Genomic DNA, 12,417 nt, shown 5'->3' on the forward strand with positions numbered 1-12,417 from the left:
CGAAGACGCGTTTTTCCATCGTTAAAATATCAAGAGTGGTTTTGGACACGCCCTGAGTGCACCTGCGCTATGCGCTTTACACTTTGCATTTAGATCATTAATATAGGGCCCAATGTCTATCAGACATGCCGAAGTTTAGTCATGGAAACGTTTCATAATGAACTCCATAAGAAAGGAATTTATGCAATGTTTCTTGGGAAATAATGTTTAATTCTATTGGTATTAATTTATAAGGCCTTTTGGTTTGTGAAGTATAGCTATGTGAACGGGAGTGCATATTTGCTAACAGTTACATACGAATTCATGCAAAAAGGAAAATACTTTGCTTTGGACTTTGTCCAAAACCACAGCTGAAGTGTGTAGAGAGGCAGAGCTGGGGTCACAGATAGGTTAAGTGTGTTTTATTCAAACCAACCCTTTGCAGTTTCTGGTTATCTTAGATGTGCAGCAGTGGGCTTCAGCAGAGAAATCTGGTCTGTTTTATCTGTGCCATTTTCTCTCTGCTGCCCTTAGTTTGGACCGATGCTCACGGAGAACATCAGATAACCAAAGGTTAGAAGGGGCTGCCCGTGTTGGCCTGGAGGAGAGAGGACAAATATCATGTAGTCAAGAAGTTAAAGTTGAGCATAAAGTGTCAGTTTCTGCATTCACATCCAGAGATGGGAAATGGATAGGTGAGGGAAGAGAATAGGATAGTACAGAGGAAATATATGAGGGTGAATGGGAGTGTAGGTTTTGTCTTAAAGTAACCGGTAGAGGGGTTAGTGGCACATAGGTAGAGAGTAGGATATTTATTAATGTAGAGTAAATGTAATCAACAAATTGTTAGAGATATATAGGGGTTTGACCCAAATGTTGTCTGCAATGCAATTGCCTGTGTAAATTAATTCAAGTTGTTTGCCTGATTTGGGAGTACTTGTAGTGGTAAGGCGTTTGAGATCAAATGAAGCTAGGAGTGAATGGAAGAGTGTAGCATAAGGCTTGTCCAGATGAATGTTGAAGTCACCAAAGAGTAAAAGTGGACTGCCATCCCCTTAGAATGAGGACAGCAGCCTGCCAGCTCTTCTGGAAAGTTGCTTAGAATTTGTCCAGGAGGGTGGTAAAATACCACTTTTTAATTGAATTTAACTTTTCATTTTGAACTTTATCCTACAATTACTAGTTTTATTTTGTGTTCCACTGCCAAAATGGGCTTTCATATCAGATTCATTAGGGCCCAGGGTGCAGGACCCTATTGTTTTTCTAAGGATTATTATTTATTATTTAGTCTGTGGAATTTGTGATACTCCTCCTAGGTTTTTTATCTGATCACCACCAAACTTGGTCAACAACCATAAGACACTGGGTTTGCAAAATTGTGAAGGGATTTTGATATCTCAAATGATTTGGCCATGGCGAGGTGAAATTTTTTTTTTTTGTGAAAAAAAAGGGGAACAGGAAGTGTGTTATAACTTTCACATACATTGTCTGATTTTGATGAAACTTAATTTTTTAAAAAGTTTAAACTGTTTATAAGTTTGCATGGCTTTCTATACATCTCTTGTGTGAGACGCGAGTGCAATAGTCATAGTTTTCCGACCTTAAAAATGTGCTGAATATGCATCTGTGTGAATCACTTGGTTTCGGTTTTAACCTTTATCATGATCTTCTCGGCACTGAACTTCTATATTTCTCTAATATTTTTAATGAATAATGCAGCAGCAGCGCGTCTCGTGAGTTAGAGTAGACTAACAAAACATTAAACTGCAACAATATCACTTACATTATCACCGCTTCTCACGCGCCACTGATGACGTTCCCAGATTCACACCTAACATTCAAATGCAATTTTAAATTTGACTTATATTCATTCTTTATTTACAGTCTCCTCATCAAAAGCAAAGCATGCATGTGTTCATGTTTGTGTGGGCTGTCTGAGTCACTGAAAAGGTTTACCATTGATAAATATCAATACGGTTTTATTTCCAAGGCCAAGTAATATAGTCAGTTATTATTACCAAATGAAACTTTATACACTGTAAAACCGAACAGTGAAATTAATCAAATGAAATTAGTTAATTGCACTCAAATAATAACGAAAGTTCATTGGACTTAATTTAAATAAGTTCTGTTAACTCAAAAATTTGTTGTAGTGAGGTGAACTTAAAATGATTGTGTTTTCTAGTTCCCAGCATGCTTTGCATCAGAAAACAAGGAAAATAAATTTAGAAATTAAGTGTTACTTTGTGTGTTTTTACACAAGATTAACATAGAGGGACATAAGTTAATACATAAATGTTGTGTTATATTAGATTTTACAAAGGTTTATGTTATGCTGGATTTGTAGTGTTACCGTTGTGGTGAAGAGTAGAGCCTGTGGTTAGACTGAGGATGGACAGCAAAAGCCTAATTTTGAGTGTATTTCCCACATTATAGGAGTTGAAAAATAGATAAAATTATGAGTGAATTACTCCCTAATTATAAGTTCAGAAATATAATTATTTAAGATAACTCTGAGATGATTTAAGGCAACTGGAATTTAATTTTTTAAGTTTATGTAAACTTAAAACATTTAAAAACATCACTTAAATGTTTTTGTGTAATCTGTTACAAAATATTTTTTGAGTTCTGTGAACTTATCAGGGTTTACAGTGTAGTAAACTTTATAGTATAGTGTGTCTGTTTCACACTTTTGGTGTTATAGTGCATAACTTTCATTGCTGTAACCCTTAAAACCAGACTGCCAGAGGGTTCCTGTAAATGCATTTGCCCGCTGTGCACCGTTTTTTGTCCACCGGGTGGCGATCCTGTTGGTTCCTTGGGCCCGTCATTGCTGCTTGCAGCTATATTTAGAATTAAGGTTCTATTTTTATAACTTTTAGTTAATATTTAATCAAGTAAAAATAGACTGTATTCATTACCGTATTTAAATGTCTGCTTCATAGATATCCAAATCACTTCTTACTTCCAAACATGATGTGAAAAAGGCATTTGGAAATAAATTAATGATTTAGGTTTTCAGTGAGGTGGCTCTTTATTCATGACTGAAAACCTATATCTGCATTTTAAAGCACTTTGAATAAAACAATTCAATTCATCTTATTCTCTTTGTTGCCCTTGGCAGGTGAAAGCTATGTGTGTGCTTCCAGTGAACCCTACCGTAAAGTGGACTATACCAAGAACATCAATCCCAACTGGTCAGTCAATGTAAAGATGGGCACATCCCGCTCGCTGCCATCTCTTACCACCTCAAAGAATGAGCTAAGAGAACGAGAGAGTAAAGACTTCATCAAACCCAAATTGGTGACGGTCATCAGGAGTGGCGTCAAACCCCGTAAAGCTGTCCGGATCCTCTTAAATAAGAAGACTGCTCACTCCTTTGAGCAGGTGCTCACAGACATCACTGACGCCATTAAACTGGATTCTGGTGCTGTGAAAAGACTCTATACTCTGGAGGGCAAACAAGTAAGTGATAGATCTAAAGATTAATTTAATACAATTATTTAAATAAAGATATTAGCCAAAGCCCACAGTGGGTTGGAATGGCCCCTATGGTTTCAAACAGGATCATTAATCTGAATGTTGTCTGAGTTATTTATGCCCTGGCATTGTCTGGAAATCATAGGAAACCAGCACATGCCTATTACCTTTATTCTGGAATAGTATAATTATTACATCTTTAATTTGAACAGCTATAACTTTTTATCCCCATGTTGAAGACTCTATAAACTTTCAGTCTACAAAGAGTCTGTGGCCAACTGCATTTCTTATATTATAGATGAATGGCTGCATAAAAACTAGCGATCAACAATGTTCAAAATGTCAGTCCAATTAAACCATAAAAGTTGAAGACTGAATTTCATGTGACAGTATCTTTCTCAAGTCTGGTTTTTCCGTTTTTGACATTTAGGTATTTTGTTTTAATTAAAAACAATATTTTCATGACTTGTTTAAGCAATGGATTTTTTATTTAATTGCAAGTAAAGTCCATTTCATCTGTTTTTTAGAGGTAGCTTCCTATACTTACTGTATTTCTCCTTTATCCTTGGATGCACCAACAGAGCATTGTCCTGGGGAAAAATTGAGGCCACACTTTAATATTTTATCACCTTTACTAAATGTGAACACTTCAATGATGCTACCCTCAAGGGACTCTCTGATAATGATCTGAGCTGTTGTCATATAGATAGTGCAGAATTATACATCAGGAGCTGGTAATGACCACCTGAACCTTCTTTAATTCTGAACGTGCTTTAACCAGTCCAGATGGGAAATCCAGACGGGGCTTGTCTTTAGCCAGCTCTGTGGTTATTAGAACACTAAAACAATATTATGTGGTTAAACCAATCTACAGTCCATTATAAGAAAAGCAAAGGGTCAAGTAAATGAATGTGTTTAATTCTGTTGCAGTTTCACATCATTTATTGATATTTCCATTCATCTTAGTAAATGAAATACTTTACTAGAAGTCATCAAAATACTTTGGTTATTTACAGTAGTCTCTGAAAAAAATAGACAGGAACACACATTATATTGGAATTGTTTGACAAAGTATAATATAGAGGACTGGCAGAAAGCACGACTGACCTTTGTATTCTGGTAATGACATGGACACTGATCATTCAGCAATGGTCTTTCCAGCAGAGACAGATACAGAGTGTGTCCCACAGTTCTTTCCTTCTCTTTTCATCTGTACATGTAGCATTTCATGTCCTGTCTGTGTGCTCCTCTGTGTTTGTTTTCTCATCTTTTAAGTTTTTGAGACAATGTATCCTTTGTTTCCTAAAAATCTAAATGTGGAATTTCAGCAAATTAATATTTTTAAAATATACATTTAGAAGGATTTTCATGCAGAAATCATCTGGGGGCAGGGGAATTATCCCTTTCTGTTTTCATCCAAAAAGCTAGGGTATGTGATGGGATGTGCAGCTGACGGGTTGATGATGTTATCAGGGATTTGGCACAGCGGTAGTGAATAGTATAGAAAGCTCCAGGCTGCCTCTCGAACACCGTGAATCTTTTTGGAATTTAGTGAGGGAACCCATTCACATATCTGAAGTCTGTCTCAGCTTAATCTGCCTTAATTATGCAAAACTGCCTCCAAGAATTGCCTGACAAAGGTGAATGTAGAATTATTATGGTAATGTCTTTGGCTGGATTTATATGAGAAAGTGGCTGAAACGAGTCACTTCATTCTCTGTTATACGAGTGTGTGATATTGGTGGAAGAAATATTGTCATATTGAGACCCTGTGAACTAAATAAATACAACCTTGTGAAATGCTCTGTTTTTGGCCCTTTTCATTTCAATATTTACATACTCCCTTTTAGTCACATACTATATAAGTTATTATTGCTATGGTAAAGACATTCACATCTATATTTTCAATTGTTCTTTATGATTCCTTCCCAACCCTCTAAAACGTAGTAGATTAAATCGGTCGCAAATGCATCAAATTCTTCACTTGCGTAGTCGCGTTGACTAAATTATGTCTAACATTAGCCACTGGCTAATAAATTCTTAGATTTTACTTGCCAGTGTGTGAGTTGTAGGCTAAGATTAAGTTTAGGACAGATTTTTTTTTTACTCACCGAACACTCTTACATGACTTCTTGTACTATTTTTCCGTTCATCTCAATGGATGAGCAGTGTGGCTGTATTTTTTACGTAAATTCTAGTGTGAAGGTGCACGACTTATGTGCAAATTGCAATCTTATAGGCTGATGCTCACCTTTTATCGTCCCTATTTTGATTTCAGTAAATAATTTGGAGCGAACAACAATATGATTAATATTCATGATAATATTTAATATTTACGTTAATCCTTAGTGTGTTTTATATTGTTATTAGTATTAGAATTCATATTCATATTATTATTATTGTAGTTTATCCCCCTTTTTACAGAAACACTGAATGACCAACAATAATTTATATATATATATATATTCTAATTCTTGAATCCATTTTGCTTGACAATCCTCATAAGGCTGCGGTTCTCTCTGTTGGTTGTGGATCTTTTTCTTCCACACTTTTTCCTTACACTCAACTTTCTGTTAACATGCTTGGATACAGCACTCTGTGAACAGCCAGCTTCTTTGAGAATATATGTTTGTGGCTTACCTTCCTTGTGTCAATGATTGTCTTCTGGACATCTGTCAGATCTTCCCCCTGATTGTGTAGCCTAGTGAACCAAACTGAGAGACCATTTTGAAGGCTCAAAACACTTTGCAGGTGTTTTGAGTTAATTAGTTGACTGGCATGTCACCATATTCTAATTTGTTGGGATTTGTTGTGAATTTGGGGTTTTTGTTAAATGTGGTCCAAAATCATCACAATTAGAAGAACCAAAAACTACTTCAGTCTTTGTGCAATTAATTTATTTAATACACAAGTTTCACAATTTGAGTTGAATTACTGAAATAAATGAACCTTTCCATGACATTCTAATTTATTGAGATGCACCTATATAACAGTCTGGCGAATAAACAAACAAACAAAACAAAAAATGTATTAGCCAGTGACAATTCTATTGTCAAGGTGTGTAGAGGGTTGCCTTCCACTCTTATTTCCACTCTTATAATCTTACTTATTCCTTGCATTTAAGTCTGGTTGCACTTTTACCTTTGCAAATACAACTATGGCAAAACTGGTTAGCAACAAAGCTCTGCAACTAATTCCCATCGAGCCTTTAATGATTGCTATTATTATTATTATTATAAAATCTTAGAAAGTTTGGAATGTCCAAAGTAGACTTCATTTGAAAAAAACATTTAAACACGTTAGAACGTCTCAACCTGTGAAATGGATTTTTAGCCCAAAGTGCTTTACATTATTCATTGACTTCATGTAGCTGGGATTGATCAGCTAATGGCAGTTTACCACTAATATATGTGGGCTCTAGTGCCATCTATGATTGAGTAGAACATGTCATCTACCCTGCTGCACAGAATGATGTCTGTGAGTGGCTCAGTGGGAGTAGGTCCTGGCACACACACAGATAGCATGGTTTGTCACCGATAAGCATTACAAATATATAATGGGATAGCACTGCAGTTATACCAATGTCTTTAAGACATTTCAGAAATATACCTTTTATGAGGAGAAATTTTATGAATCTTAACACCAGCAAATGGGATTTTTACTTTAGATTGCAAGATGAAGTCAAGACAAAATAAATGAAATATATATATATAAAAAGTTTAAGTCACAGCTTTTAATTCCATGTTATTAGCATCTTTATTATGTTTTTACTTATATTATAGATCTTATTTCTACCTTGAATGGTTTGAAAGTAGTCATGGGGCCCCGAAGTGTCCTATATTTATAGAATATGCTCTACTACAGGCCCGCCACGGCAGAATGAATGTAGTAGAAACAGTGTACTGTACAAAAATTGGTCCACTCGTGCATTTCTATACAGTTTATCTCATGTACTCATCTCAACAATCATGGTAATGAGGCATCGGCAAATAGTTTAGTGCTGCTGTACTCTCACTGTGTCTTTTCTTTGCCGTGTAGTACGATTAATGTCTTTGATGAATCTCTTTACAGCTGAGGTATGAGAAATGGGATGAGAAAGAAAATATTATTCAGACTTGAAGAAGGTAGAAATATCCAACTAGAACAAAATGCAGTCAAAATGCTAATCCATCAGACTGACTTAGATTAAACTTTTCTTACATTTAAGCTGCTTACTCAAACTGAATAATCATTTTATTGCTTTCATGGCATGTGTGTGTGCACGTGTAAATATATATATATATATATATGTATGTATATGCGCAAAAGACAGAATTTGTTTTGTAACTGTGTTTACTTAAGAGCTTTTTTGGTTGTTTTGAGCAAGGCATCACTGCATGTCATATTTGATTGCAGTTGGTACGCCCTCAGTAGGACTGTGAAGAGTTTGTAGTGGCATGTCCTCTATGCACAGCTGCAAGCAAAAAAGATGAAAAGGACATCCCCTGCTGCAGAGGGTATATACAGTAGCTGTTTCTGACTGTATCGCTAGTGTCTTCCAGAGAAATTAAGCCCAAGAGCCCATGTTGAGCAGGGTTATATTGGCTGGAAAGCATTTTTAGTGCATGTATATATTATATTTATTTACACTACCTTTTTAAAAGGTTGGGGCCTGTGAGTATGTTTTTGAAACAAGTCTCTCATTCTCACCAAGGCTGCATTTATTTGTCCAAAAACACATTGTGAAATAAAAAAAAACTGTTTTAATGTGTTTTAAAATGTAATTTATTCCTTTGATGGCAAAGGTGAAGTTTCAGCAGCCATTCAATCACATAATCCTTCAGAAATCATTCTAATAGAAGATAGAAATTGTTTGTAACATTATGGATGCCTTTACCCTTCTTTAATCAATTTAATGCATTCTTGTGGAATTAAAATAATGATTTCTTAAAAATAATTTGAATGGTAGTGTACAATTTGAATGATAGTTTATATGTAATTCTATATTGTTATATAAAAGCTATATTAATCTACATTAATGAGCTTAATGCTTGCAATTTGCAACACCGAGAGACTGCATCTAAAATTAAGGTGGCCTTATCCATTTTAAGCAAAAAACTATCAATATTATTGTTGAAAAGCTTTTTTTTTTTAAAGCCTTGAAATCAAAGAAGTCCCCCCCAATCAGATGCTAAATTGTGAATATTTAGTGGTTACATGCATGTTAACATGATAGCCACTGGATGCAATCCCTTTTTCCCGGCAGGTGGGGGTGGGGATGCTGAGGTGTAGACACCCCAATGTGACTCCATCCAACTCTGCTGTAATTGAACCTAAAGTCTGGAGGATTTCAAGTGCAGCTGGCAGGTGTGAGCCACGTTTAGGGGGGCTAGCGGATCTGTACTAGCAAACACAAGACTCTCTCAGTCAGATACGCTTCTTAACGTCCAACTCCATGAATGACAATCGCTCTTTTTTTCCCTTTCGTTTTTTCCCCTAAAGAGGTTTGCTTGGTTTTACATCACAGAAGCAGATGGAGAGAAAGAAGCTGCATTTTATTTGGCAGGAGTTGCCAAATTTGTAATAAGTCAATAAAACTGATCAATTTTGACGTATTAACTTGGATGTTAGATACATTATGTCTTCTCCCAGCCGTGTGCTTTGTGATTATCTGATGAATGCAACCAATGACATGGTAATAGACCATCCATAATGCATATTAGCATATTAAAAGCTGTACAGCTTTTTATGTTTATATGAAAAAAATAATGTGAACAAGAAACTAAGCTCTGATACAATCTGATAACAGAGACAACAGACTTCAGACCACATCTCTTCAAGTCCTTTAAATCACATTAGATCATCAACTCAGCAGTAAATAGAACACTTTGTAACAATACTTTTCAATCTGCCTGCTAGAGTTTATTTAGATATCCTAATCTCTTTGACCTGTCAATCACCCAAATTAGTTTTACCCCACAGTCAGAACAGGGATAAGGAAATCTGATAGGATTTACCCACTCTAAAGGGTTTGCATTTCAAATTAAATGAATCGTTAGATGAAACAAGTTTAGGTTAGTTGCTTTCTTGCAATATAAAAATGTGATGCATCCTGCGGTGGCTCTGAACATTATTTGCTTCACTTTATTTCAGGGCAGATCAGGATTAAAAGAGTAACTGTGGTCAAAGTATCACGACGATAACAATTATTCTGTGTCTTCTAATTAATATCAACTACCATCTGCAAATGCAACATTACTGTAATATAACAAACCGTCTATGTGGATACTTCATGCAAAATAGAAAGTGCCTCGTGTCTATGGCTTGTCTGCCTGGCCCGCCAGTCCCATCAGCCATCACAAGGAGACTGGGCTGGCACACACCCAGAAACATGTCAGTGGAGCCAGCTGGGGTTACTGTGTGATCTCAGTGCAATCTTTTGTTTTTGTCTGCCCCGTCTGGTGTCTTTATCAAGTGAGTCCACGGGTGCAGAAAAGGATTTCCACGTGCCCCATTGTTCACCGTTTTCAGTTTCCTGTTTATTGTCATTTTTCTTTTCTTTTTTTTACACGTCACAACACATCCACCAATTCATGTCACATTTTTTTAAAGGGGTGGTTGATTACGATTTCACTTATTTAACATTAGTTAGTGTGTAATGTTGCTGTTTGAGCAGTATCTAAACAGTTATTTACTTCTTCTTACTAGTTCCCAAAGTTACTTCCCGGGTTAATGATGTAACAAACCCAGATAAATCTCACCCTTGGGAAAAGACAGTAAAAGGAGCGAGGCCATGATGTGCTGCTTTAGAGAAGAGGAAGAGAAAACTAGAGGTGCATGTAAAAATCTATTCATATATGACTTCTGTCTTCTAACGATTCTAATGGATTCACAAGTTTCAGAATCAATGTTGTAAGGCAGCGGTTCTTTCATTCTCTCTCTCTCTCTCTCTCTCATCCAGCTCAGCTCCAACAATAAACTGTTCCAATTATAAACTTATTTTCACATAGCTATGATATTAAACATGGACGTGCGTGCAGTTGTAGTTCTGTATTAAAGCTTTAATCAGGATAAAACCATATTAAAAGCAAACATAAGCAATAGCATTTTACGAATAACAGCGTATCCAAAAGTATGTGACAACAACAAACAAAAAACATAGGCCTGCCATTAAAAGCTGTGCTTGCACAGGTTCTGCACGATCCTCTTCAATAATATCCTCTGCTTCTCAATCGGGCTCAAACTTATTAACAATATTAACGATGCTGTTGAGGTGGGGGATGTTCAGACGTGCACTAGAGGCATTTAGCCAATCACAACACAGTGGTCTACCTAACCAATCAGAGCCCATCGCCTATTTCTGAGGGAGGGGCTTTATAAAAGCAGGAAATTATCAGCGTATTTCTCAGAGAAGGGACAGAGCGGTGTGGAATAATATGTTTTTATCAAAGAATTAACACATTTTAGACTGCACCCCATAAACACAATCAAGCCTAGAAAAAAGACAAAAAAAAAAAAAAAACAGTCAACCACCCCTTTAAATAAATAATGCAAATCATAAAATATAATGCTATTTTTAAGAAACATGAACCAGTTGAACCTCAAAAAAATGCTGTTAGGAAATGATAGTGCTGATCCTGTTTCAGGATCCCTGATTTTTCAGAAGCAGAATATAAATTATAAATGTTCCTCTTGAATTCTGAAAAATTATTATTGGCACAAGTTGGTTATAACATATAGACCAGCATACTGGTAAGTTAAATGTATAGTGGCAACCAGCAGTAAAATGGATTTAGCTGTATTCATCTACAATGGTATAGGCCGTTTTTGTTGTTTTAATAAAGGGCCATGCATTTTATTTTCCATGCTGTCCATTTCTTTTCTTTTCCTTTTTTTGGCATCTTGTAAATTGGTACAAATACATTTCTGTCTGATGTTAAAGCAAATAACAGCGTTAACTTTTTAATTTTTTGTTTCTATACATTCATAAACATTCACCAATTCCTGTCATTCATACGTTTTTGGAAATAATGATAATAATAATAATAATAATAATAATAATAATGCAAGGCACTAAATATAATCCCTGCTTTAAGAATCTTCCATGATTCCTGCATCACAGAAACAGAATATTGTTTATTAATGTTTCTAATCTTATAATGAATGCTGTGAGCAAATTGTAAATCTGCTCAAGCACAAATTTGGCTGGCACCATAATTTCTGCTAAGATTATTCAGGTTCACAATTTAAATAAAAGCATGAATATTAAATTTTATTTATTTTTTTTACTTAAAATTCAAATATTAAGTACTGTAGAGCAGATAAACCCTTTGATTGACTCAATCGCACACAGCAGATTTAGCGTGGGGAGCCTGGTGCTGATGTTACTGTAGTTTGACAGCTCATCTCATCACAGTGATAGATGAAAACTGATGTCCTGTTCTCTGCTTGTTCTCATCAATTATACTTTTGATGACCGGCTTCTGAGACTGCCTTTATTCTTCTGTCATGTGCAGTTTAAGCTGTAGGAGCTACTTTAGTTCTATTGAAAAAATGTTTAAAAAAAAATTAATAAATAAATTACTTCATGTGGTAACATCTAAATTACATGGTTTTCAAAGATTTGGGGCATGTAAGATTTTTAAACCGTTTTTGAATCTCTTATAATCGCCAAGTCTGCAATTATTTGAACAAAAATACAGTAAAAACAAGAGTATTGTGAAATATTATTACATTTTAAATGAACTGTTTTCTACTTGAATATATTTTAACATGTATTTTTTTTTCCTGTGATGCAAAGCTGTATTTTCAGCAACCATTTCTCCAGGCTTCAAAGGCAAATGATCCTTCAGAGATCACTCTAATATCCAATGTAGTGCTCAATAAATATTTCTTATAATTAATGTTGAAAACAGTTGAAAACTAGGATGCATTTTTCAAGTTTTTAATTCAAAATTCATAAGAACAGCATTTATATAT

The 12,417-nt window shown here is 35.3% G+C and overlaps 1 protein-coding gene across 6 annotated transcripts in view; it reads left to right on the forward strand.

Moving 5' to 3' along the window:
- The window catches only part of LOC113111713 (serine/threonine-protein kinase DCLK2-like), a 50,353-nt gene that overhangs the window by 4,146 nt on the left and 33,790 nt on the right, over nucleotides 1-12,417 (forward strand). For all 6 annotated transcript variants that reach the window (XR_003293377.1, XR_003293365.1, XR_003293375.1 and 3 more), the window contains exon 2: nucleotides 3,104-3,444. Coding sequence is in view for 3 of the 6 variants with exons in the window: in XM_026276779.1 (XP_026132564.1) it covers nucleotides 3,104-3,444 (341 nt within the window). In the remaining 3 variants the exon portion in view is untranslated. The remainder of the gene's footprint in view (nucleotides 1-3,103; nucleotides 3,445-12,417) is intronic.

Source organism: Carassius auratus, chromosome 1, assembly GCF_003368295.1.
Source record: "Carassius auratus strain Wakin chromosome 1, ASM336829v1, whole genome shotgun sequence".
NCBI classification, from domain to species: domain Eukaryota; kingdom Metazoa; phylum Chordata; class Actinopteri; order Cypriniformes; family Cyprinidae; genus Carassius; species Carassius auratus.